The sequence below is a fragment of the Phycomyces blakesleeanus genome, assembly GCF_001638985.1.
Source record: "Phycomyces blakesleeanus NRRL 1555(-) unplaced genomic scaffold PHYBLscaffold_39, whole genome shotgun sequence".
Classification (NCBI taxonomy): Eukaryota; Fungi; Mucoromycota; class Mucoromycetes; order Mucorales; family Phycomycetaceae; genus Phycomyces; species Phycomyces blakesleeanus.
Genome location: NW_017265169.1, coordinates 30,999 through 57,170, shown reverse-complemented (window position 1 = coordinate 57,170; position 26,172 = coordinate 30,999). Strand labels below are relative to the sequence as shown.

The window sequence follows — 26,172 nt, the reverse complement described above, 5'->3', positions numbered from 1 at the left end:
GTACACATAATCCAATCCGAGTGATGTTGTTATTCTCTCAATTTCACCCAAAGTGAAACTAAATAGATATATACAAGTACCGTCGCTCAAGAGATTTAGATTTAGTTTGTTTTATCTAGTTCTCCTGGCTCTTTTAATCTCTTGATCTGAGGTTTCTTCTTCATTCTGCTGTTGCCCTTGCTGTTGTTGCTGTTCTTGTTGCTGTTCTTGATGTCGTTGTCGTTGTTGTATTTATTGTCTTTGCTGATGAGCTTGGACGTGATGGTTAATGTTATATTCAGAATGATCAGTCATTTTATTTTGAATTTAGATGATCAATTTGAGTATAAAGAAGTTGTTAGAGAATGAAGCTCATGCATAATATTTTCACAAACTATATTGTTGACGCAACAGGATGGTACACGTATGGTGCATCGGAGAATACTTTTTTTTAAAAAACAAAAATTGTTCTACCTCAAGTGCCTTTTTGGGAGTAGATACAACCTGACATTAAATAGCTCACCTGTGCTCCATCCTGAAAATTCCGTTCCTTATGAAACTTCTGTTCTCCAATCATATTATAGTCATGAAGTATCGTTTTTTATTTAGAATTAAGGAAGTCATACCTAGGATGTCAATAATTGTGTAATACCCATTTTGGATTTTTTGCTGTACCTCGAAGACTTGGATCTGTTTAAGTTTGGTGTGAAAAAAAAATCCAAATTAATATAAAACCTATTTATTAATCGACCCTTCTTTACACTAATTTTTTTTACAAACTATTTGACCTCTATATATCACTCTTGATGAACTCGGCAATGGATTGTCCCTACATCCCAGATTATTGTGTATCGAATATAAATATGCAGCTGGAAATGCACACTGTTGCCTTGAACAATGGTCATCCAACCCCACAACTAGGCGCATGCAACTGTCAAGAATTGTATTCCAACCAGCAGGAAAAAGCCATCAATAAGCAGAAATCAAGCTCATCCCCTGGCTATTCGGCGTCTATTCCTAGCAGACAAGAGTTCTCCCAAATACCCTTTTTGTCTCTAAATACCATTGTGCCCCAAATTCTCTCTGAACTGGATGAAGAGTTCTTCAATACCGTGCCTATCACTAACTACTATCCAGCAAGTTTCATTATTCCTACAATTAAGTGTTCTCTTTGCTCTAGCACGATTAATATCGAAAAAGGATATGCTCTCAGGCCGCCAACCATCTACACAGATATGGATCTCGTAAATTATATATTAAAACACCTCAATCAGCATAAGTGTTCAGCTCAAGATCCACACATAGGCACAACTGTATCCCAGAGAAAATTGTGTGGGCAGTCAGATGTCATGACTTCAACTGAAATGTCCCGTCCTCAGAAGTTTACTTTTCTCCACATATTTCAAAAGGACTGTGTAAGAGAGTGTAAGTTTGTCTAGGTAGCTTATAGATTATTCTCGCTTTCTTTCTGTAATTTTTCCAACGTATAAACATCCTCAATACTAATCTACAATCTTTATCTTTAAATATAAATATTTGTAGATTCTAAAAGAATTTCTGGTTATTATTCAACTTCCAGAACCTCTAGTCCATACAGCCTTAAAACTTCCCGTCAAAATAGGCAAAATAATGATATTTTTACTGAAATGTTTTTTTGTCATCTTTGCAACCACCAGTGCAATCGTAAATCAAATCTTAAGAGACACTTAGAAACACATAGTACGATCAGTAAAAAACCAAGATGTTCTTTTTGTGAAAAGGGGCTAAGCAACAATCATAATCTCAAAAGGCACATAAAGTCTTGCACAATGGCTCCAGTAGATACCGCTATACATAATCTATGATGCCACATCACGCACCTTTATTTATCTTTTCTATCTTTTTATTATTTACTTGAATAGCTTTTATTTGTGCACTGCCTTTTTATATAAATCATCTATCGTTTTAACATATTAAACCATCTGTATTTCTCTGCGTATAGTGCTTATTTTTTATATACAAAGTCATATGTGTATATCTATAAACTCTTATAAGAAAAGAAATCTTGTACATAATATTTCTTAGTGAGCTTGTGGGAAGGGGGAAACGGCACTCCACAATTCAATGTGACTGCTAGCCTGATGCTCTACTGGAAACTGTCAAAGAACCCCAAATCCCCATTTTTTTTAAGCATATCCGTGCACCCCCTCTCCCCCAATATTTAGATCGTTCCAATTTCTCGGGAAAATTTGAAAAGAAATGCCACTTTTTTTTTTAAGTCACTGACATTTAGTTGTAAAAATAAAACATAATATTTCTAGATAACAAGGTACGATGCCTTTTTTACGCTGCGTACGTTATGAACATTGCATACATGAATCAAATAAAAATACTTATATAAACATAAACACCAATTTCGCTACCCTCATTAACAATATGTACTCTGCTAAAACAGCCCTCTCATTCCCAGAGAATGGTTATCCCGACAAACAAAGCGTTTTGGAGGCTGTAAACAAAAAGGGTCTTTCTAACAACTTTACCGTCAAGATTAAGGAGGGGAAGTTTACAACACTTCATCTTGCTTGTTCAAAGGCAGGTGCCTATTGGGATAAGTGTAACATCAGTGAGGAAAAAAGAAAAAAAGGCTCTAACTCTTCCCTCACTGGATGCCCCTTTCTGTTGAGATTCTCTTTTAAAAAGAAGAGCAACATATATCTTTCTTTTTCCACCCGTGGGGACAATAAAAATTGTCACGATCACCCTGTTATCCCTGAGAACTTGGTTTCTTCTCACCAAGGAAGAATATCTCTTTTGACTACTGATGATACCGCCATCGCAAAGACAATGTTGGAAACTCACACCAAATCCCGCGATGTTCAAAAGGCAACAAGTGATAAAAGGACAGAAATTGTAAATCTGAGGATTAGCGATATCGATAACCTTAAGTACAGTGGCATTCGTGGTGCTTCAGAATCTGCCCATGGTACAACTGAGCTCATCAGAACAATGAAAGCAAAGGGATTCTCAGTTCTCTACGAGTTCAAAGAGAGAAATAGCCTGAAGCATATCTTTTTCACCAACGATATAATGATCAAGATAGCTCTTAGTTTCTTAGATGTCTTCATTATGAATGCTACATGCAAGACGAACTGCACAAAGATGCCATTGGTTTGCGTAGAGGGTGTCAGCAACTTAAACGGAGAAAGATTGAAGATCTTTCATGTGGAATTTGCGTAGGTTTCTAATGAGACAAAGACTAGCTATGCTTGGTTTGTAAAATTGCTGAAGTCAATCGTGTTGGAGGGAATAGAATACTCCCCTATCTTTGTTACGGACAAGTGCAAGGAATTAATTAATGCCCTTGATTCTGAGTTCCCTGCGAACAAAAAGCTTCTGTGTGGTTGCCATATGATCAATAACATTGCAAAAATAACAAAAAAAAAAACAATGAAGCCAGGAAAAGAAAGAGAGGTGTGCACGCATTTTGTTAACAGAATGATCATTGGAACTAAACATGGTGTCTTTGATAAAAATCTTGAACTTTTCAAATCACTATCATCTCAAAAATATTCTCAAAGTAAAGAACAGCTGGAAAATGACACCGAATATTCTATAAAAGTTGTAGAAAAAAGGAGCATAGAAAAGTACTTTGAAGATGAATGAATGGCGTGCAAGAAGAAGTGGGCTGGCTACCTCGCCAGTCAATTAAGACATTTGGACTGTCTGACAACACAACGTGTCCAGGGTGGTCATAACGTTTTGAAAAAAAAAAGCTTGGCCCTTAAATCGTTGAACTCTTCCTTTGAGCAAATCTGCTCTTATCTTCCCTAGTTTGAAGGCGATTACCAGGACCTTAAATTTAACGAGGCAACCATCACAGATGCCAGAAGCTATCATGAGCCTCGCCTCCATGGATTGATTAGCCACGTTTCCAGAATTGGTTTGATAACAATCCGTCCCGAGCTTCTAGAAGAGGTTGTTTCTGGCGAGCTTTGCGATCGCAGAGTAAACGTGGCGTTTGGCCTTCCTTATCGCCATAATTTGCCAAGAGACTGTATGTTGCTATTATCAGACATCCCTGAAAGATGGATTCTGTTGTCTTCTTTGGATTAACGTTCGACGCAATTAGAATGGGACGTTTCTCTACAGCAAATCGATGTTGAAAAGCCTGCCCCGTGCGTGAAATGTATAACAAAGCTTGAACAATTGTTTCACTAGTGTGAAGGAGACCAACAAATGCAGAATACTGTGACAATGGTTGATGAGCTGGTCGAAGATGCCGGTGAGATGATCAGTCATCCAAATTCTGTGTTTCTTTAAGCAAGTGAGGTCAAAGCTTTTGGAAGACCTAGCCATGGCAAACAAAAAACTGCTCTCTCAAAGGACTTTGTTCTTTTGGACAAGGAGATGCCTGTGTTTGTGACGAACAAAGTAGAAATACAACATACACACAAATATTCTCACCATCTAATACATATATATTCTTGTTTTTCTAGAATAAAATTAGAGATATTTTAAAAGGACTTAGAGAAGTGGTGAAGGAGTTCTTAGAGGAGGAGCCTCTAAAAAAAAGTAATCTATTATTGTTTTTTTTTTGTGAAATTACAATATAATATCTAATGCCTACTATTTCTAGTCATAAAAGAAATAAAAAAATACAACTCCAATTCTCTGAAAAGTAAGAGCCTCTCGAAGAAGGTACTTGATATAATATTTTACTGAAAGTAAATGCTAAATCTAACATTAGTTTTTGTTTCTTCCTAGCTAACAGATATTCCTATGGAATTAAAATATCTAGCCACCCCCAGATTACTACTGGTACTATTTGCCTAATCAAATAAAACAAAAAAAAACAAAAGAATGTGCATGAATTTTCTCTGCTTGCTCAAATCAACCAAGCTGCCATTTTGTTGACATTCAACCCAAAGTCCGATGGTCGGTGTGGTTTCCGTGTATGTGCACACCTAAAAGAAGGTGGAGAAAATCAGCTCCCTTTGGTGAAGAAGAAGATGTTAGCCACACTGGCGATCCACAGGAAGCTTTACGAGCACAACGTTGGTTTGGATGTTGCCAAAGTGACAAAGGTCATTGCATTTGGCTCTGAGATTAACCCAGTACTTGGTGAAAGTATCTCTTCTTTCCCTTTCTCCGTGTGGTTCTCTGCACCAGACTGTGCTCAAATAATAGCTGGCACCTATAACGAGCCTATTTTGGTGTACTCGGACGATTTAAGCGTCTTTCTCGTAATTCTCCTTCCCCTTCTGATTGGAAGCCTCTCAAACGAAAGACATTGTCAATGGTCTTGCACCATGGACATGGGTACCACTGGAAAACAATCAAAGCCAACCCTCGTGTACATCGGTTCTGGCTTGGGGTAAATGTGCTGTACTTTGATGCTATTCGTAGAGGGACTATTATCGACTGTTTTTCCACGAGTTGGAATTATTGGGGTCAGTTCCCAAAAAACAAATCTTATCTTTTACCTTCCACTACTACTACCACTAAATCTTTCGCTACTTCTCCTATATATTCTTCTGATATCATTGACCTTACACATATATAACGTATCTGTCTTTTTTTTTTAAATATAATATATATATATATACTTTACTCTTATTTTTTCCTTTAATTTTTTTTAACAAATACAATTGCACCCAGTCTGGATTTAATTTGAATGTTATATGTAAAACCCATATACAAATATGATTGGCATCCGACTAATTGGAAAACTATATAATTGGCTTTTATTTTTTGGAGTACAAATTTTGTGCATCTATAAGCAATCTGATTAAGATATTTGTCCAATCACAGACGTGACTTTTACCGTAAAAGATGTGAAACAGGAACGACGCATAGTTTTTGATAGATTTCTATCTTATTTCAAACACTGAAGCTTGGATATTTTGTAGTATTTCTGAAATAATATGTAAATTTACACATTTAAAATTTGAAATCAATTGATTATGTTTTGGTTGTATAAACAAGGAAAATATACACTTTTTTCACGTTTTTAACCATCCGAGACAGACTATTGTTTGCTAATAAATATATTTTATACATAATAGTATGAGCTTAAAACTTTTATTGAAACATTTTTTTACTATTTTTTATTGATACAACGCACTTTAAAGGGATTTTTACTAATATTTTCAAATTGTTGCTGTCGTTTTTTGTTCAATATTTCACAAATGAATTGTACAGGGCTTTTGTAATTCACTCTTCAAAAGCGATTCAAAAAATATTACAAAATCAACAAGACTAGCTATCATATTCTCATATTTTTATCAACCTTTTTGAACAAGTTCTAATTTTTTTAAAAATGAAAAAGAAATGGAAAAAAAAGTTAAGGGCAAATTTTCTTCCAAATTTGCATGATTTTTCTTTGTGAATAAAGACAAGTGATTATACTGGATGGGAAGAGGGTGCTACACACAGAAACGCTGGATGTTTGCCAGACAAGTTAAAAGTAGTAACGCCTCTAATTTACTGTCAGACTACTCAATGCTAATTTGTGTAATACCCTGTCCCCTAAGACTTACGATTGATTTAACAATTAATAAGGTTTTTGCTGTAGACTAATATTAGTACTAATTTTAGATTCCTCGATCTTTCTGTCTTTAATCCAAAAAAAAACAAACTCTGATATAGATAACATTGTAAAAATATAAATACGTATGAAACAAATATGATTATTTTTGCGCCAAACTACGATTAAAAAGTTCTATTGAAACACCGTAAAAAAGCAAAATTGGATGGGAACACAAGTCAAACATGTTCCTAATTTATCTCATAAACAATACAAAAACAGATCCACCTAGTGTTCTAACCCCCCCTCTCATTCTCTCTATCTTTATTCCACTCGGATAACTCCGGTTAAGGTAAAACACTTTAAACCATGTCTTTTATATATATATGTATTATAAGCTTGATTATCTATAGTTTTGGCTTTTGTTCTTGCCACCCAAAAAATTCTAAATTGGAAACCGATCTTGAATTTCAAGCTTTTTAAATCTATAAAAGCAAATTTACAGAATTTCATTTTTTTTCTACTGAACCACATCTTTCTTTTCTCTCTCTACGCTACTTCACCATTGTATTACTCTTAATGAATCCGACAGTGTATCAATTCCAGATCCCAAGTTACGGTGTATCTTATGACAATATTCTGGCAGAAATTCATCTTAACAGTCAACACAATTGCCACACCAGCCCACAATTCAACACGTATAACTGCCAAGGGTTGAATTCAAACCAGCAAGAGCAGACTGTCTGTAACCAATCATCAAACTTACTCTATGGCTATTCACCACCTCTTATACCTACTCAAAAAGCTACCCAAACATCTTCTTTTTTCCCAGATGTCAACTTTGAGCTTAACAATGATGAGGCTCTGTGCAACACCACGTCAATCCAGCACATTCTGTCTATTAATCGTGTAACTTTAGACAAGTGCCCTTTTTGTTCATACAAGGTTAATATCCAGAAAATATATAATCAAATGTCACCATCCCACCCCACAAATGAGAAAACATTATATCATATTATGGATCAATTCAATCAGCATGACTGTCCGGCTCAAGCTCAATACAAGGCTAAACATATAATCCAGTCAGAATTGTGTGCCCATTCAACTTCTAAAGTCGTACCTAGCATTCTCAAGCCTCAACAGTTCGTCTTTTTTAATACTTTCCTTGAAAGCTTCACTAGAAAGCGTAAGTCTTTACCAGATTCTCTTTCTTACAAAATACTAATACCTCGCCTAAATATTCCACACAACTATCAATATATATATATATAGATCCTAAAAGACCTCGTACTCGCCGAACTTGCAATACCTCTAGTCAATATGATCTGAATATCGGCAGAAACGAGATAAATAATGGTGATGATTCTACTACTAAATTTTTTTCTTGCAAAAGTTGCAATTTTCAATGTAATCGCAAATCGAATCTTACAAGACACTATAGAAAACATTCCCTTGACTGGAAAAAACCAAACAGTCCCCTTTGTGAAAATGAGTTTTGAAGTACTTACAATGTCAAAAGACACATGAAGGTTTGCAAGATGTCTTCAACATACACTACCTTGTCAAACGTATGATACCAAACCATGTATCCCTCTTTTTCTTTTTAACTATTTACTGAAATAGTTCCTATTTATATACTGCCTGTTAATATGAATTATCAATCAATTTACAACCTTGCAATATTTGTATTTCTCTATATTTTATTTGCTTTTTTTCATTTTCTTAATATATATGTATGTATGCATGTGTATGCTGATGCTGTTCGAGCTATTAAGGTGTCTGTACATAAAGTGTATATAGTCAGGCAAATATGCGTATGTGCATTGTTTGTCTGTGTCTATGTGTAAAATGACTAGGCTATATATGTTTCAATTCAAAACAAATCCAAATATATTACCATGGTATTTGAATTATTATTATTATCTTAAAAAAAACAGACACGCACACACGCACAAATTATTAAAACTAGAGAAACTTTATTGGGTATTATTGATTAATCAACGCGCACCATAGCTATTAGTTAATCAACGTAACCACTTTTCAGAATATTGAACGAGCATACACTTGGTCAAAGTTATTTGAATACTCTATTTGTATATATTATGTAGTTTTTATTTCCTATTGAGAGCCCACATAATTGTATATAAAGAAAGTTGGTGAATTCAGTTGTGTACATAGACAACCCGGGTATAGAGGCCATACTTGGATAGTTAAATCTGAAAAATTAAGATTGTACTTTGAAGATTTATATGTTTAAAAGAGAATATATATATAATGCTCTTGTTTTTTGAGAACCACCTTAGTTACAGCACGTTACTTAATTAGTTATAAAATATATAATGATTTTGTATCAAGACTCTAATATGTTTTTGTGCCATCAACCCATATATTAGATGTTCATCACTCATCTCCATGGAAGATCATCTCGTCCTTAATTGCCATCGCATCTCATTACAATAAGGGCCTCTATTGCAATAATATTCAGCTGTTTAATATTGTTGTTTTGTACATCTTCTTCTTCTTATATATATACATACGTGTATTTCATAGTAACTGAAAATGTTTTCTTGTGCCTGTTTGTATAAAAGTATTTTTGCATTTGACCAAAGAAAAGAACAAACCAATTTTAACTAACCTTTAAAAACATCCCCTTTGCCACTTTGCTTCTTTACTTTAGCTTTACAAAAAAAAAGCTTTTATTTTTAGTACCTTGTTTTACTCACACATGGGTTTTACTATCATTTCTTGCAATATCGTTTGGCAAATAATGAAACATGAACTGAAATAAAAAAAATAAAAAATTACAAAAGGAGGAGTTCCCGTATAGGATGGCAATGGCTGAAGAATACTTCTCCGACGTGCTATCTTACAGCTGATCTGATGCTCTGAGTTTTCCCTGTTGTATTGCTACCCTCGGGCAGTACCCCAGTACTTAGCAACCTCCGTACCTCAGCCTACGCCAAGGTACGAATGCCGACATCAATCTCTGCAAGACACTTTCTTCGACAAAGTAACCCAGCCACCGTTAATTCCACCCAAATACGAATTCATTCCTTTATAGACCGCCGTTGGCTTACAGATAGACGAGCTATCCGGTCAATTTAATAAATGTCGGCTTTTTGTTTATATGTACTTATTTTTCAGGTTACCTTAAAGTTGTGGGTTTTTAATTTACTATTATTATTATTATTTACCCATAATATTATAAATATTTTTTTCTATTAATATTATATTCACATAATACCCTAATAGTCTATAGAAATTCTAGTGAAATAGTTTTTTGAGGTAGAATTTAATTCTTACAGCAGACAAAATTCCCAACATTTTATTTAAGCATCTTTTGTTTCAGATATAATTTATACATTTTAAATGAAAAAAAGGATTGCTCTTATTAATAACTTCTTATTGCTCTGTAAGAAAAAACATATGTATGTATGTAGATATCTGCTTGTTTTCTATCTATCTTTTATGTAAAGGTAGAGATATAAATAATGAGTCCTTAACTGGAATCTAATATATGGGAGTATAAAAGCCATCGAGATTGATAACTGCACCACACTACTCAAAGCATATAGCTTACATCCTTGAACATGGCTAACTTGACTGGTAATTTTGTGGTTGGGTGTGGATAGTTTTGAGGCAGATGTGTGCTGACCATGAGTATTACTAATATACTGAAGATCAATGCTATTATTAAATCTTTTATTGGCTCATTATATAGCTGTATTAAAAGATTCTTGTTGTTGTAGTTTTATTTATTTATATATAAAATAATCGATATTTTAGTTTTTAGTTTTTAAGTTTCTCAGGATACAACATTATTGATAAAAAAAATACTAGTCAAGAGTCTATGCTTTTGGTGCCTTTTCTTTAATATATAAAAAGCATAAATAAAAATAAAAACAAATGTACTGGAAATGAGAAAGGTTGGAGGTGGGTAATAGATTGGAGTTGAGTGAAGGAAAATACAAGACGTAGAATGTAAGGGGATATTCTTTTTTTTTAAGATAAGTGTGTGTGTGTGTGGGTGTGTGGGTGGGAGGGAGTAAGTGAATAAGTGAATCAGCAAAAAAAAACATGGTTTTATAAACACACTTCTTTTTTTAAAGGTGCTTGAGAACAGCCTCGACAACATCGTTGGTAGAGCTCTTACCACCCAAATCAGGGGTGAGGACAGATGCATCAGCAAGGACAGCATTTACGGCGTCATACATGGCAAGGGCGTGGGCAGTGTGGCCCATGTGTTCGAGCAAGAGACCGGCAGAGCGGATGGCAGCAATGGGGTTAGCAATACCCTTTCCGGCAATATCAGGAGCAGATCCGTGGACGGGCTCACCCATGACAAACGAGTCACCGACATTTGCAGAGGGAACAACACCAAGGGAGCCGACAAGGGCAGCAGCGCCATCACTGATGATGTCGCCATAAAGGTTGGGGGCAACAACGACGTCAAAGGCCTCGGGCTCACGGAACATGCGGTAAACCATCGAATCAACAAGCTGCTCATCCATATCCACACCACTGTAAAGCTCAGGGTTTGATTCCTTGACAGCACGAACGGTCTCACGGAACAGACCATCAGTTACACTCATAACGTTGGATTTGTGAACAATAGTGACGCGAGGGGCATGCTTTAATAATTAGGGAGAGCGAAAAAAAGCGAATTTTAATGTTAGCATATATATATATATATATTTGTTAAAGTTTTCTCACCTTCCAGAAACGCTGGGCCAAAGGCTTCTGTTCACGCAACTTCTGGCGAGTCAAGGCCATGTTGAATGCCATTGCACCAATACGCTTGGAGGCATACTCTGAGATCTTACGGTCAGCATAGGCAACCTTGAGACCAGTCTTGGGGTCTTGTTCGATTCTCTCAGACTTGATATACTATTAACATTCACATTTATTATAAGTTAGCCTTTTTTTTTCCAATTTCTCAAAACCTTGTTCTTCCATTGTACCCCCAAAAGCAACAATAATAATAACCATAGCCCCTAATTTGAGCACACACACATATATATAAAGAAAACTTACCAAGCACTCGGTGTTTTCACGAATGATAAGCATGTCCAACTCCTTTTGGTTGGGGGTGGATGCAGACTTGACAGAGATGACAGGACGAACGTTGGCATACAAGTCCAAGTGCTTACGGAGAGCAACAATAGGGGAAGAGTAACCAGCAACCTTGTGAGAAGGAGAGCTATTGTAAAGTAAAAATCATAAAAAAAATATTACTTATTACATATTCATATATATTAAATGACAGGAATTTCTCCTTTTTTTTCTTTTTTCTTTTTTCTTTTTCTTGTAATTAGAACGAGAGAGAGAGAGAGAGAGAGAAATAGGCGTACCTGACAGCACCAAACAAGGCACCGTGACACTCGTTCTTCAAGGTGTCAACAGTGCTCTGGGGAAGAGCAGTACCGGTCTTTTGGAAATGCTCAAAACCAGCATCGAGGTGAACAAAGTCAAACTTGGGACCGTTGGGAAGAGCTTCAAGAACACGTTGAGCAGCCTTATGATAGTAAGGTAAGATAGGATTAGAAAGGCATGTCAGAATACTTTAGATTCTAGTGGATTCTTCCTATTGACCCTCATAAAAGTTGTTTAAATTGATAGGCGATAGATACTTACAGGAATGACTGTTGAATAAACAGGCACGACAAATATAGAATGTCATTAATATACAAAAAAAAAATAAGAAGGAAAATGATGAGAAATAATGACTTGAACACAACAATGCGCGTGTATTGTGTATAGTATGTCTAACTTTTCACTATTCTCTTCTGCTTTGGTCTTTTTAAGAGTTAAACATACCTTCTCTACCGATACCATCGGCGGGGATCAGACCAATTCTGATAGCAGAAGAGGAGGTGGCAAAGGTGCGACGGAGAATGTTGGAAGCCATTATATTGATATCAAATATATTTTATAATCAAACAAATAGTATGATTAAAGAGTGAAAGAGGTAGAGAGCGTGTATGCGTGTGCGAGAGAAGGGAAGGGATGGTGGAGAAGGGGGTCTTTATTAAAGCCAAAAAAAAAAGCAAGCAAGTACGGGGGTTGAATAAGACGGTCACCCAAGATTAGATGATCAACCTAAAAGAGGAAGGTGGGTCTTGATGGAATCGTAAAGGCGACTGTCACAGGCTCAATAAATGGATTGGCTCAGAAAATGGATCTTTTGCATCGTTTTTTTTTGTATTCCTTCTTTTGGTACCACAAGACATTTGCCCTATTTCCATAGCTATTTCGCGACATAACTTTTGAAATTTATTTGCGCTCAAGAAAAAAAAAGCGCAAATAATTAATTATTTACTTAATTATTTAATAAGTAATAATAAAAGCATATACATTGGAATAGTAATAATAGTAATAGTAATAGTAATAGTAATAATGATAATGGTAATGGTAATGATAACACTAATAGCAGTAACAGTGGTAACAGTGGTAGCTATAGTAGCCGTAAATTGATAATTGTAATAAAAATTACTTGATTCCTCTTTCTTTCTTTCTTTTTTTTGGGAATCCAAGACTTCAGACTACATTAATACACAGCCACAATCTCCTGTTGTTTCTGCATACGGATCGGGTCTCTTGGTGTTCAACACAGAGGGCACCATGTAGTCAGAGTTGTTCTGACAGTATTCAATCAATCTTAAATAATGAAGAGCATCAATTAAAGTAAGAACCTCTTGGAAATATAATAAAAGCATAAACACAAGATAAAGGAAGAAATAAAGAAAGTCTTACGATCTGCTAGCTTCGGATACTGGAATACGTTGAATCTCCAGCTGCTCTCGTAGCTTCTCATTGTATTCATAGATCTTGAGAAGTTTAGCCTCCATGATGTGTTGATGAGAACAATAGGACTGAAGAATAAAAAGAGGTATATAATTCCAGGAATCCACTGAAAAATACAGATTTAGAAGAAGGATAATCACAAGAGTAACAACTGCGGTAGTAAAGAGAAGAGACGAAAGAGAGAAGAAAGAGAGAAAGAGAGAAAGAGAAAGACAATGTGCTTGCATTTGTGTATTTGTATTTGTATGCCTGTGTGTTTGTGTGTCTATCTTCTTTTGTCTCTTAGTATCCTACACTCTTATATACAAATCAAGGGGTTGGATAATTTGTGCTCTAGAGATTTCCAAAGTAAGGCTACAAGAATCTTAAAATACAATACACCATATACCACACTGATAATTAGCAAATAAATAAATAAATAAATAAATAAATAAAGCAAAAACATGATATCGCATCATCCAAGCTTGCAAGGCCAAGACTGGACTTGTACAAGAAAGTTTAAACAAATAATAAAAAAAAAAAACTTTATTTTATTGTTAACCCTCAACTCCTTGGTTACTAATTCCTTTTTGAACAATTATATATAATATTATATTAGTAATTATAAAACTCTAATATCTGTATCTCTCTTGGTATTGATATCAGACTTGATTATTGTGCCTCAATTTTTTTTTTTAAATTTATCATGTTTACTTGCTGTAATGATTATATATATGTGCGTGTGTTTGTTTTTGTAAATATTATTTTTATCCCGCCTTTTGGTGAATAAATCTGTACAACTTCTTGGCTGGTTCTTTGCCTATCAGTTTTTGAAGTTCCGGTTCCTTAACTTTACATAAATCCTCAAGATTATTGACTGCATTCATTATAATGGAGTAATTAGCAGATGTGATGCCCGGCATACTTCGAAGCATTTCCTACAGAATAGTTAAAGGTGAACACGCACATTAACAGAGTAAGTAGGTGAGTAATCAAATAAGCAAGTAATATTGAAATGCAATGCTTCTTGAGCTATTTTATTTTATTTTCTATTTTATTTTATTTTTAGTTTCTGTCTCTTATTGCGCAATTTACCTCTGGTGTAATGTTGTACATACGATCTTCGTCTCTTGCTCCATTGGTACCAATTGAAGCAGCAATGTCTGCATCAGGCTGCTCTTGAGATTTCTAATTGGAGTATATATATTGCAACAATTAGTAAAGGCGTATATATATATAAGTTTTACCTTGAGATCAGCAAATATCAACGATGTTTCATGTTGACTTGGTGACCAGATGATTTTCAATTTAGGAAAGGTTATAGTCAACAGGACAAGCTTTGAAGTTATGTCTGTCCCCACAATGTGTTCTTTTACTTCAGATAGACTCTAAGCACATATAAATAAGTATGTCGCTCTAACCTTATTATCAAGAATCACTTACTTGGAATGGAGCTGCCTTTGTATCGTCAAATTCGATCAATAAGATAGGAATCTTGTAGTGTTCAGACATTGCCTCACATTGAGTATACCTAAAAAACCCCTCAACCCACATACACAAAAGAAACATCATATTCATGATAGACAGACAGATTGATTGATAAATATCTTAATTGTAATTTCACCATTTTGATTTCTTGTTTGTTTTGTTTGTGTATCTGTCACACACACACATACACAGAGAGAAAATAACTTACAATCTTCCACTGGTAAACGATGAAATCAAGTCTACAATTGATTTTCGTTCCACGCACATATCTGGACTGAGGATGTAATCACCAATTACTAATGTACACGGCACGATGTCGATTCCTTGGGAGTATAGGATTGGTGGCAATGGGTTACGGAATTCACGCATGTCTACGATAATCTTGGCCGGCTCTGATGGTTTCAAGTGGCCACCCAATATTCTACTATTCACAGCACTCACAAACCCATCATCTGGAGTGACATTTGAAGGAGGTATTGGGATAACCATATTCTGTTTATTTGTTTTTTGTTTTGTTCAAAGAAGAATATAAATAAATTAATCCAATGTATTTAAACACACATACATATATGTAACTAGTGTATTACTACTGCTATTTCTACTTGCCGACTTTTCACGAATCATACGCTCAAAGGCTTCTTTTTCTTTTCGAATTTCACTCAGATATACTTGCTCTTCAACTGAGTTTTCATACACCATAAAGTATACACGCACATTGAGATGGGGATTAAGTGATCGATAGATCTATTTTGCATACATACATAAGTTAGGTATATTAGTGATTGTGATGGTTTTGAAATATCATCAAACTATCGACTAATTAATTAATATTTTTTTAAAAAATAAAAAATAAAAGAGAGAAAGCAACATACCTCTATACTGCGTACAAATGCTGGGTCTGGATCATACATTATCACAAACAGTGGTTCTGTGTCTTCCAAGATCTGGTCATTTAGATTGGGCTCATAACAGTGGATTGTTATCGTATTTTCTTTTGGTATCTCTATAAATTCGGATGATATGGTTTCTGTAGTTGTGGGCATCAGAACTTGTGCCATATCAATCTTTATTTCGGGCTGATAAGCTTCACATTCTTGGGTTGTTTGACTATATAAATAAATCATCAATAATAATAATACCATTATATTTCATACACGACCTTTATTGCTTCTTATTGTTATATCAACGATTTCCTTTCCCCTCTCTCTCTCTCGCTTTCTTTCTTTTTTTTTGGCAAGTAAATATATTTAATTATATTATTATTAGTGCTATTTACCTTGACGATTGTACACTATCTTGAGTGTCATTTGTTGACTCAGAACGTGTTCCTCCAGTACCTGCAGTTGTAGAACCACCTCTTGTTCTTCTTCGTTTATTAAATGGTGAAGATCGTAAAAAAGGAGGTGGCGGTGCTGGCGATGCTGGTGAAGCTGTTGGTGTAGCAGCAGTTGCAGTAGGATTTAAAATTTTGATCCGATTACCGCGCACCGAAAAGAGGTTTTGGACCAGATGTGTCATCATTGTAGGTTTCTTATCGTCTTCATAATCTGGATCACTCATCTCAACTAGTCTCCGACGAAGTTGAGCGCATGTCTTTAATGACTTTACCATTACCAACACTGGTGCACCTATTTAAATAAATATTCATTTTATAAATAAGTTTGAGTACCCCAAAAACAAAAACAAACAAACAAACAAACGAAAAACACAATTATAATATTGTTTTTTCTTCTTCTTCTTTTGACAATTTTGTACCTTTTCCTTGTGTGGCTTCATCCATGTCTTGTTCAATTTCTTCCAGGATATCTCTTAGTAGCTCCCATTTTGGTTGATCCTCCAATGTCAGACGTAGCGATGGTGGCATGTTAATTGGAGTATATCCATGCCATGTCTCTGTTGTATTGTACTCTGGATCATCTGGTTTCAGGTACACTCTTTTTCTAGCTTCCTGGAACCCAATATAGATACACAAATGTACTTATGTAAATAAATAAATAGAAACAATAAAATACTCATATACAGTAGCATCTATTTGTTTTTTTTATTACTAACCATTATGACTGTGTTTGCTGAACCGAGTAGGAGCCACTTTGAAAACTGCTGCTGGTTATCTTTTGAAGGCGTACCACAATCCACAATTGTTTCCAGAATACTGTAAAACGACACTGCATCGTACTCTGTTAGATAGACCAGCAGCCGCCTAAGGTTACCTAGATCATCTATAAGCTGTTTTGATGAAGGGCTAACTTTGTGCCAGATATGGGAAAGTCGACGGCGAATAGAGACATCAAACATCTTGAAGAACGAATTTTCTATGGTGACTTCCTGGGTATCCAACTAAAGCAATATATGTTGTATATATGTATGTTAAGCTTGTGCATGTACATTTTTTTTATATTGCCAACTTTCTACTAGTATTTATATATATATATATATAACAAGGATATTTGTTCTTACAGTGGGATTTTGACGACGCAATTCAGCAAGAGTTGCTTCCAAACATTCGATTAGACCTTTTTGAATGATTTCCATTGAAGGTGACATTGGCTGGCGTAGTTCTATCACATCAACTTCCGTAGCTGATAAATTGTCTGCTACCAAGACCTGGAAGCTAAATATATAAAAGATACACAGTAATCATATTGTATGTATTTAAAAATATTCTAATTGGGTGTGTTTGTTTCCTACCGTGGCCACAATTGAACCTTGCGTAGTCTGAGAGACTTTAATATGGTTTGTAATGGAGCAAATCCAGACACAAATGGAGATGGATTATCTGAAAATGCTTTGATAAAACCTTGCTATATACATATGTACAAATGTTTATATTTATATTTATATTTATACAAAAACTTGCCTCGTTTTCTTTTCGATAGACATTTAAAATCAATTCTTCCATGGCATCACTTCTGACCCTATGTTACTAAAATGGATCAGATCTTCTATTCTCTTACACACAGACAAATTCCAGGCAAACAAATAGACAAGCAAACAAGAAAGCAAATAAACAGGTACATGTATAATTATGTTTATTTATTTTTTCCTACCGATGAGCATTTGCAACGATAATTCCAGATATCAATGGGATAGGTACACGACGTAAAAGCATATCTACTGCTAAAATTCGAGGAGTAACTGAAAATACGCCACTATTTGTGTACATGGCACGTCTTTTCAAGTGCAATACAAATTAAGCCCGCAGCATTACACATTTACCAACACAAATCCCCAATTGTATTTATATTTGTATTAATTGATAGATAGATAGATAGATAGATAGGTAGATATATAGATATATTAAAGAAGACAAAGCAATAGTATGAGAGAAAAGTGTCAATTATAAAGATAGATTTTATATTTGATTCAATATATGTAAAAAAAAAAAAAAAAAAAAAAAAAACCTTGTCTCTGCTGGTGTGTCTGAATCAATAACTTTGAGGTTTTTGTCTGGTAAGATTCCAGCCATCATGAGATGTTCCCGAAGCGCAGCATTTTGTTCTGGATTAGAATTTAGCAAGAAAACAAGATGATTTCCCCTGCAATGCATCTCAATTAATGAGCACATTATTCTAAACAATCCAAGCCCTGGAGCTAGAATAGTCAAGGCATCATCAGCTACAATTTCAGTGAGGATTTCTTTTTGGAATTCAAGCATAAATGAACTTTGTCTTTTCTTTCTAAAGAGCTAAATAATAATATATATAAAGCGTCGAAGAATTAAAGAGAGAAAGAGAAAGAGAAAGGACAATACAAGACAAGAAGTACTTGCGCATATTGACATTTCGGTTTTTTGTTTTGTTATTATATACATATATTATTTATTAAAGCGGCACTTTTTGCACTTGTTCTGCATAAACCACGTGATATTGAAAGTAAAGGACAAGGAAAAGATGTACTTGTGAACAGGATGGATTAAATAAATAAATATTTTATTCTATTATAGCATAGTATAGTATAGTATATTATAGTATGTCATTGTACTTGTATGAGTCTTGTTGAAAACATAAGATATCAAAGTAAACGAATGCATGAATGAGTTGAATTACAAGGAGGTAGAGGTTGAAGAAGAAGAGGAAGAAGAAGAGGATCTTGATCTCTTTGATATTGCCCAGTAGTTTAAAAGGGCACTTACAAGACCAACGTTTGGAGGCGGGGAGGTATATTTGGTAACTCTTTTGTGAACACATTCTTCAATGATGTCTCGAAGAAAGGATGCTCGAATTGGTTTCTTTGAACGAGAACTTGACTTGAATTTCAACACCTGTATGTATGTACGTATATATACGTATATATTTATTTGTTGTTGAGGATTAGCTTTATTAGTATTTTATCAATTAATTGATTAAACCCTTTACTTGCCTTTTTCATTTCTTAAAAGAAGAAGAAGCAGTATATATATATATATATAGTATATATTCAAATATATCTTTGGAATTAGCTCGCAGTAAATATCAAAGTAAAGAAGAGCAAAATAGAAAATTACTGGCTTTGGTTTTGGATCCTGACCAATTTATATAGCTGTGTAGATATGTGCATATGTATACAAATATACAAATGAAAATATAAATATAAATGAGATACGAGCCAATGTCAAGTTGAGAATAAGAATCCGAATAATAATAACAGTAGATTATAAAACGATAGTAAAAATAATAAAAATAAAAGTTTCCGAAGTGAATGTGTATACATGTGTCAATAAATAATTACAAGTGAGTCCAGTACTTAATTAACACCAATATACTTCTTCCCTTTTTTGCTATTAATTATTATCACTACGCCAAAAAAATAGGAGTTTTAGAGGTGGTTTCACAGGTGGTTCCGGAGGGGAAGCCAGGGCGCGTTTTGTGTCCTCCCCCCTTTTTTCCAACCCTGAGTTCATGTGCATTTTAATACATCTCCGCTTACCGGTAGTTTTAAGACTCTATTAATATATTGATAACCTTTTCTTTTGCTAATATTTGTCTTTCAATTAGACAAAACTTCTTTAAGTATAGTTGAAATATTATATGCCATTGGTTACTACTAATTCATTATTCTTTTAATTTTGATTCTTTTAAATATTTCTTGCTTAATCATTGTTTTTATTGGATAAGACATAATTGCACTGTAGTGTATTTTATAAAAATACATTTTTATTGGTTTCTCAAATGGATATATTTTTTATTTATCGTTTTTATTGGTTATTACACTACACAATTACATTTTATATATCACTTTTATTGGCTGTTATGATAGACATTACATTTTATACATCATTTTTATTGGTTATAAACAGTCAAATACATCATATACTTCCAATATTAAATATACTACTTTACACTGCAGTGGATAGTTACTTACAATTGCCTCCTTTGACGGTCTTTCCAGAGATGACTGACTCTTGCAATGGATGCCCACTTTTGATGGCATCTGGTGAAATCTATACCAACCCTCTTAAGCATGTTTGCATGTTTATTGCAAATCATTGTTCGATCACATCGCTGGTGAGAATCCAATTCCTGCCAGCACAATGATACAGCTTCCTCTGGGTAGACAGCTTGCAGTTGCTTTGGCCAACGACCGCACCAGAAAAGAGATGTTGTATCGCCACCATCATACGCAAAAGGCTGATGGCAGCATTTCCGATGTCTTTGACGGACAGGCATACCAGTCAAAGAAGCATCTTTTCTCGGGTGAAAACGACATCGCCATTTCGCTGTCTGTTGATGGGTTTGCTCCCCATAGTGTTCCGGGTTCGGTAACCATTGTCCACGTTACCAACCTCAACCTTCCCCCAATTATCCGCTACGAGCGCAGCCGTATGATCCAAGTCGCGATCATCCCTGGTCCCAAAGCACCCGCCGACTTCTGGTCATTCCTGGAGCCTGTTCTGAAAGAACTTCGGGTTCTCCAAGCCGGTGGAATGGTTGTGAAGACACCATCTGGAGATATTAGTGCAAAAGTCCATGTACTAATGACAACTGGCGACATCCCAGCTCTGGGAAAGATGGCTTGTCATGTGGGCCATATGAGTAAGGATGGCTGCCGCATCTGCCACGTTGTGGGTCAATCTCCTGGCCATGGCCAATATTTCCGAATGCCATCTGCCATCACCATGCGCACACCGGAAAGTTTCAAGCACTTTGATGAGGTGGCCTCATCCAGCAAAAAAGGGTTAACTGACCAATCACCCTTCTCCTTACTGGATTCCTTCTCTGGTCCGTTCTTCTTTGCATTGGATGAAATGCACGGCATTTGTCACGGCATTGGCAAACAGGTCTGGGGGCTCGTGTGTGGCAAGTATGGAAAAGATCATCCTCTCTCTCTCCCTTGCTGCTCAGAAAGAAATTGGTACTGCCATAGTGTCAACCAGAAGAAGTATTCCGACATCTTTCCACGGTGCATGGATCAACATCGCAACAAAATCAGGGTACTTCCGGGCTGTGGACTGGGCTGACTTCATCTTGTTTGTTATCCCCACGCTTGTGGCAGAGCGTGTCCGTGACCAAGCTGCCCGTAAGGCATTGCTTGACCTGGTGCAGACATGCAACCTACTCATGAGCTGGGAGTTATCAGCAGAGGAGAAAACCTTGATCAAAACGTAAGCTTTAATTATAATTAATATTATTATTTTATAACTTGTGTTAACTTATCTTTTTTTTTTAGAAATCTCGTCGCATGGAATGCGTATCTGGAAGCCTCGCTAGCTAAAGGAGAGGTCCAGCTCAAGGTCTTTACGATCAACCAGCACCTCCTGCAGCACTATCCCGCAATGATAGAAGCGTATGGTCCCCCCAGAGCGTATAGTGCACGATCTGTCGAGAGGGCGATTGGGGAATACTCGCGAGCAATAAAGAGTAATTCGGCAATTGGAATCAACGCTGGCAACATCATGCTTGGCTTGACACAGATTCGACAGATGAGAGTTGAAAATTCAAGAACGACAACAGCAACAGTAACAGCAACAACTCTCCTTCAGTATGACGATCCCTCTGCTGGTTGGCCAATTGACCGAGAAGGTAGTAATGTTGGTACTGATTCTGACATTGAGTTCTGGGGGCCTTTGAGGAACAGAACGATTGTTGATAGTTTTGGAGGCATTTCTTGTCTTCCAGAGCTTCTTCAAAAGTTCTACGAATCAAAGGGGGAAGAGTGTAGTATGATTGAAGCAGCCATTAAAACAAGCCGTAAGGCATTTGTAAATGGTTGTGTTATTGACTCTGCACTCGACCATAATTGTGTAAGAGAGGCACATAACGTCAGACTTCAGGGTTCAGGTTGATGAGAACCGCAACATTGGGTAAAGCTACTCTCCAGTCTACAAGGATTTCTTTGGGAAGGTCGTCGTTTTCTTTGAGCACAAGCTCAACAACAAGAGGTGGCCGCTTGTCCTTGTCAATGTTTATGCAGTTCGTTTGGTAAATAGTATACCAGCAATCAACAATAGGCAAATGAAGCCAATGGTAGTTCACCTGGCAGATGTCAAAGAATTAGTTGGTTTGGTGAAGTCGGACGCGACTATAAACACAATAACAACAACAGCAACAACATATGTAGTGTGGCCAGAGCTTAACCGCGGCCCAAAACTGTCACTTGGTTCTCTTGCAGACCCATAATTTTTTTTTTCTTGTAATACATTATTTTTTTTCAAATTGTCTTAACATATTTTATCCTCCCAGCAAAAAGTTTAGATATTTTTCTCTTTTACCTCTGACTTTTAATAGTCATCAATTGCAATCTACATTTACTAAAAATGTAAAATCTGTAGTTAAAATGTACTTTTGTCTATCAGGAGATTTAATTTTAGGTGGTCAATCTGCTTTTTGTCAACCTTTTCAAAAAACAGATTTTCTAGTTTCAAATTGGATTTTTGGTGATTTTTTAATTATTATAGGCCAAAAACAAAGTCACAAATACAAAAAACCGCCCCTATTTGTTGTAGTGATATATATAATTATATTAGTTATTATTTTTATAAACTTGTTGCTCTTGTTACACTTCTTATGTACTTCTTTAGAGCCTTTGATATTATATATATATACTTAAAAATTCTTGGATGACATTTAACCATTTTTCTTTGCTTTTTGTTTCTATTTCTACATAAAAAATAAATAAGAACAAAGAAACTCAACTGCTCAACTTAACCCAACTTAACTCAACTCAATATTGCGATTTTGTGTGCCTGGAGTTTTCTCATTATATAACGCACACATATATATATACATATACATACCTATATATATTATTTCTTATTTCTTATTTATTTTATTTATTTTTATTTTTTCAACTCAATCTTGTCATGAGTAACACAGCTCCACCTTCTGTTCATCCATCACCTTCATCATCATTAGAAACCATTCGCCATCATCCAAATGAAACTCCCGTCAATATACCCAATTCAGACAGCCCCACGGCTGAAAATCTATCAGAAAGCTACCAGCCACACGACATCCACTCTTCTTCGTTCCTGAGCAGCTTTCAGTCTTCCAATCAAGGCCAGTCATCTTTCACCCGACGACTGGCTGACCGAGGTGTGGCTGTGCCATCTTCATTCGGTTCCTGGCAACATCTTTCACCAGAAGAAGAAGAAGGAATAGGACACGAAGAAGACGAAGACGAAGACGAAGACGAAGACAATGAAGCAAGAAAAAGAAAAGATAGAAAAGATAGAAAGATGTCTGTGGTTATCGATCCTTCGTTTTCATCCTCGGGATCTCTTTCGACCGAACTCGATTCAAGTGCTTACTACGGCCTTTCGCCTCTTGTGACAACCTCATTTGCATCCGGACTTTGCGAAAACAGTCTCAATGATCCATCTCACTACACATCCCTTCGACACCGTTACGAGCGCGAGAGTCATCCAGAGGAATCGCCTCTGCTAGAAGACCATCCCTGCAGACTGCCGGCCCTAAACCAGGTGAGCCGGGTCGGAAACGAAGACAGCGACATTGAGTTGTCGGATGATGATGCCACGGACAAGGCTCATCTCAAACACTTGACCATACCACAGCCATTCTTGCACAACGCAGCCCAGACTCGGCACCGTCAAGAGACTCTCTCGAAGCCACGGTCGCCTTCACCCCTTGGATATCGTATTTCGGCTGAAACGGGGGTCTCTGATAGATCTGATACAGACACACCTGGAGAACGAACAGAAAATGAAAACGAAAACGAAGACAAAAGCGAAAACGAGAAAGAGAATGGAAATCTAATTGAAAGCGACAATGTAAAAGAATACGATGATAATAAGCAAGGTGGCGAAGATAACGAACGCGATAATAAGAATAATAATGAAGAGGAACAAGAAGAAGCAGCAACAGAAGATGCTGATGATAATGATAATGATGGAGATGGAGATGGTGAGGAGGAGGAGGATGAAGACGAAGACAGAGACGATGAGGATGATGATGAAGAAGAAGAGGAAGAAGAAGAGGAAGAAGAAGAAGAGGAAGTGCAAGTGAACGTAGCCAACACAAAATTCAAGACTGTCAGCATAAATGCACCTTCTCCAAGAACAACCGACGGAGCTTTAGATGCTCTGGATTCACTCTGGAAGCAATCTCGATTAATTAAAACAGAAAAAACAGCTGTAGATAATGCAGATACTTTGTGGCGTCAGGCACGGGCAGCCAAACGAGAAGGAAGTAGTAATATGATCTTACCTGGCGATGGCTCGATCGATAGTCTTTTGAGAATGGCACGAAATAACAACATCAACAACAACACTTTTCAAAAACCAACACTTCAGCCCAAGAGTGGACTGAGATCGCCTCGAAAACACCTCTTGCAGGCTCCTGTACTCCAGGTAGTCTATGCCAGCACCATAAAAGACCGCTACCTGTTTCTTTTCAGCGATCTACTACTGATTTGCAAACCCATTATGGACGAGAGCATAATTGTCAGCAGTCCGATCAATCCAGACAGCGAGAGTCGGAGTAGGTTCAAATCTACAGAGAGTAGCCTTTTTCAAATAAAAAACATTGTCGAACTGGCCCAGATGACACTGTTTCTCTCGCGCGAGGACCAGCCTTCTTTTGATAATCGACATTCGATGAATAATAGTCCTGGTGCAACTGGCTCAGGAGTAGGAGCAGCAAGTGGAAGTGACAAGATAAGTGGTGGTGGAGTGCGTCAATCATTACCTGCTCCACGCAAGATGCATCCAATGCTGGTGACTGCCTTGCGCAAATTTCAAACCAGTGCCGAATCCGGCGTTGCATACCTGATCGATAAAAATGTACTCATTCAAGAACCCCTCAGTATTGCCGGTTTTCTATTCAAGACCCCTGATCTCAGCCGCCGGCAGCTGGGCTACTATCTTTCGGACCGAAACAACAACGATATTTACGAAGCATTTTTGAATTGTTTCAGACTGGTTGGTCTGCGGCTCGACGAAGCTCTAAGAATCCTCTTGACAACCTTTAGATTACCTAGTCAATGGGAAAACATAGAGTACATCATTGAACAGTTTGCCAAAAAATGGCATGATGCCAACCAGAACGTGATCAAGTTCCATGAAGACATGGTTGTCAAAGTCATTGTGGCCATGTTGTTCTTAAATGCCGAGATATGGTACGACGCCAGTAAAGAGCGAGACGTGTTCTGGTTTGCTCGTGAGCGCAAAGAACGCGAGGACCGGTTAAGACTGCTGCGTCGAGGAAGTATTGATGTCCACAAGCACCGAGGAAGTGTTGCGTTTGAGCCGCTGCACTACATCACCTCTGTGCGCACAAAGGGGTCACGCCGTCCGACTGTCGAGGATTTTCTGGAGCGGTGGAAGTACTATGATCAGTACGAGCTAGTCGAGGCTGAGTTCCTCGAAGAGATGTATCGATCAATTGTGGCCGAGCGACTTGAGACCGGGTGGGATACGCGACCTGGAAAGACTGAGGAGCAAGAAACTGACATAGTGATTACGGTGGACGCAAATCAGCTCCCTTCCCGTCTGACAAGAAATGTGCCGTGCTTGCCGATCCGGATATCGATCCCCAGCCCGGATCCTGGACTGCAGATCAAATTGCGTGGCCAAGACCTGCTTTGCCAGCCAAATATCCTGGATTTCAGTCAATCGGCCGTTCAATCGTTCACGGTGACGGGGCACACGCTTGGAAGGACAAGTCTGATGTTTATCAAGTCGGGCTTTAACGCGGGACGTTATGTCAGTCCGACTTTGCCGCGTACCAAGAGTATTGTAGTCGAACGGCTCTTTATGCGCTACACGTTCCAGATTGGGTTCTATCCGGTCGAGCAGCCAGATCATGTGGAGGCCCAGATAATGCACAAGTACACTTTTAGCGTTGAAAACGAAGAAGAACGGAAGCTCTGGATAGACTACCTGAAGCAATTGTGCGGACGGGTTAGTGTTGGGCCGTTTGAGGCTCGACCGATGGCATCTCGGATGAGCTGTGAGGAAAAAGTGGGGCTCCAGGTGCTTCGGG

At 36.9% G+C, this 26,172-nt stretch overlaps 9 protein-coding genes across 9 annotated transcripts; 5 read left to right on the top strand and 4 right to left on the bottom strand.

The window, feature by feature from the left end:
- Positions 1–101: 101 nt before the first annotated feature.
- PHYBLDRAFT_152821 (hypothetical protein) lies at positions 102–556 on the bottom strand (the record flags this gene model as incomplete). The annotated part of the gene is made up of 2 exons (XM_018433003.1): positions 102–251; positions 503–556. 2 exons carry the CDS (start codon positions 554–556, stop codon positions 102–104), a joined length of 204 nt encoding a protein of 67 aa, XP_018284055.1.
- Positions 557–785: 229 nt separating this feature from the next.
- On the top strand, positions 786–1,823 carry PHYBLDRAFT_73682 (C2H2-type zinc finger transcription factor; the record flags this gene model as incomplete). Its single annotated transcript, XM_018442896.1, has 2 exons — positions 786–1,404; positions 1,522–1,823. The coding sequence occupies 2 exons, from the start codon at positions 786–788 to the stop codon at positions 1,821–1,823; spliced, it is 921 nt and encodes a 306-aa protein (XP_018284054.1).
- Positions 1,824–2,319: 496 nt separating this feature from the next.
- PHYBLDRAFT_183959 (hypothetical protein) lies at positions 2,320–5,336 on the top strand (the record flags this gene model as incomplete). Its single annotated transcript, XM_018438862.1, has 7 exons — positions 2,320–3,191; positions 3,453–3,579; positions 3,634–3,714; positions 3,790–3,963; positions 4,177–4,240; positions 4,280–4,389; positions 4,818–5,336. The coding sequence occupies exons 1-7, from the start codon at positions 2,395–2,397 to the stop codon at positions 5,334–5,336; spliced, it is 1,872 nt and encodes a 623-aa protein (XP_018284053.1). The 5' UTR covers positions 2,320–2,394.
- A 1,727-nt stretch (positions 5,337–7,063) lies between these two features.
- PHYBLDRAFT_152818 (hypothetical protein) lies at positions 7,064–9,589 on the top strand (the record flags this gene model as incomplete). Its single annotated transcript, XM_018433002.1, has 3 exons — positions 7,064–7,670; positions 7,757–7,840; positions 9,375–9,589. 3 exons carry the CDS (start codon positions 7,064–7,066, stop codon positions 9,587–9,589), a joined length of 906 nt encoding a protein of 301 aa, XP_018284052.1.
- Positions 9,590–10,166: 577 nt separating this feature from the next.
- On the bottom strand, positions 10,167–12,452 carry PbIdh2c (isocitrate dehydrogenase NAD-dependent subunit 2). The gene is made up of 6 exons (XM_018440182.1): positions 12,302–12,452; positions 12,119–12,126; positions 11,836–11,999; positions 11,519–11,684; positions 11,198–11,371; positions 10,167–11,115 (listed from the first exon to the last, which is right to left on the bottom strand). The coding sequence occupies exons 1-6, from the start codon at positions 12,390–12,392 to the stop codon at positions 10,588–10,590; spliced, it is 1,131 nt and encodes a 376-aa protein (XP_018284051.1). The 5' UTR covers positions 12,393–12,452; the 3' UTR covers positions 10,167–10,587.
- A 300-nt stretch (positions 12,453–12,752) lies between these two features.
- PHYBLDRAFT_160687 (G protein gamma subunit) lies at positions 12,753–13,433 on the bottom strand. Its single transcript, XM_018434229.1, has 2 exons — positions 13,238–13,433; positions 12,753–13,141 (listed from the first exon to the last, which is right to left on the bottom strand). The coding sequence occupies exons 1-2, from the start codon at positions 13,330–13,332 to the stop codon at positions 13,027–13,029; spliced, it is 210 nt and encodes a 69-aa protein (XP_018284050.1). The 5' UTR covers positions 13,333–13,433; the 3' UTR covers positions 12,753–13,026.
- Positions 13,434–13,964: 531 nt separating this feature from the next.
- Positions 13,965–18,440, bottom strand: PHYBLDRAFT_178462 (hypothetical protein). Its single transcript, XM_018437991.1, has 15 exons — positions 18,157–18,440; positions 17,803–17,925; positions 17,613–17,670; positions 17,444–17,556; positions 17,213–17,366; positions 16,808–17,092; positions 16,511–16,703; positions 16,032–16,383; positions 15,628–15,862; positions 15,362–15,499; positions 14,964–15,247; positions 14,711–14,798; positions 14,515–14,655; positions 14,363–14,455; positions 13,965–14,205 (listed from the first exon to the last, which is right to left on the bottom strand). The coding sequence occupies exons 1-15, from the start codon at positions 18,408–18,410 to the stop codon at positions 14,035–14,037; spliced, it is 2,682 nt and encodes an 893-aa protein (XP_018284049.1). The 5' UTR covers positions 18,411–18,440; the 3' UTR covers positions 13,965–14,034.
- A 2,162-nt stretch (positions 18,441–20,602) lies between these two features.
- PHYBLDRAFT_189393 (hypothetical protein) lies at positions 20,603–22,350 on the top strand (the record flags this gene model as incomplete). Its single annotated transcript, XM_018439654.1, has 4 exons — positions 20,603–21,034; positions 21,108–21,335; positions 21,401–22,011; positions 22,052–22,350. Exons 1-4 carry the CDS (start codon positions 20,658–20,660, stop codon positions 22,348–22,350), a joined length of 1,515 nt encoding a protein of 504 aa, XP_018284048.1. The 5' UTR covers positions 20,603–20,657.
- Positions 22,351–24,506: 2,156 nt separating this feature from the next.
- Positions 24,507–25,970, top strand: PHYBLDRAFT_98007 (hypothetical protein; the record flags this gene model as incomplete). Its single annotated transcript, XM_018444039.1, has 3 exons — positions 24,507–24,818; positions 24,891–25,306; positions 25,424–25,970. Coding segments are annotated over 3 exons (1,275 nt in total), but the record flags the coding sequence as incomplete, so codon positions are not given.
- Positions 25,971–26,172: the final 202 nt, after the last annotated feature.

Coding starts and splice junctions, on each gene's coding strand:
- PbIdh2c (XM_018440182.1), bottom strand. CDS start 12,392: ATGGCTTCCAACATTCTCCGTCGCACCTTTGCCACCTCCTCTTCTGCT. Junction 11,685..11,835: donor GCCTTGTTTGGTGCTGTCAG/GTACGCCTATTT, acceptor ACTTTACAATAG/CTCTCCTTCTCACAAGGTTG. Junction 11,116..11,197: donor TGGCCCAGCGTTTCTGGAAG/GTGAGAAAACTT, acceptor TAATTATTAAAG/CATGCCCCTCGCGTCACTAT.
- PHYBLDRAFT_160687 (XM_018434229.1), bottom strand. CDS start 13,332: ATGGAGGCTAAACTTCTCAAGATCTATGAATACAATGAGAAGCTACGA. Junction 13,142..13,237: donor GTATCCGAAGCTAGCAGATC/GTAAGACTTTCT, acceptor TCATTATTTAAG/ATTGATTGAATACTGTCAGA.
- PHYBLDRAFT_178462 (XM_018437991.1), bottom strand. CDS start 18,410: ATGCTTGAATTCCAAAAAGAAATCCTCACTGAAATTGTAGCTGATGAT. Junction 17,926..18,156: donor GACACACCAGCAGAGACAAG/GTTTTTTTTTTT, acceptor GCACTTGAAAAG/ACGTGCCATGTACACAAATA. Junction 15,248..15,361: donor GTATGATTCGTGAAAAGTCG/GCAAGTAGAAAT, acceptor ACAAATAAACAG/AATATGGTTATCCCAATACC.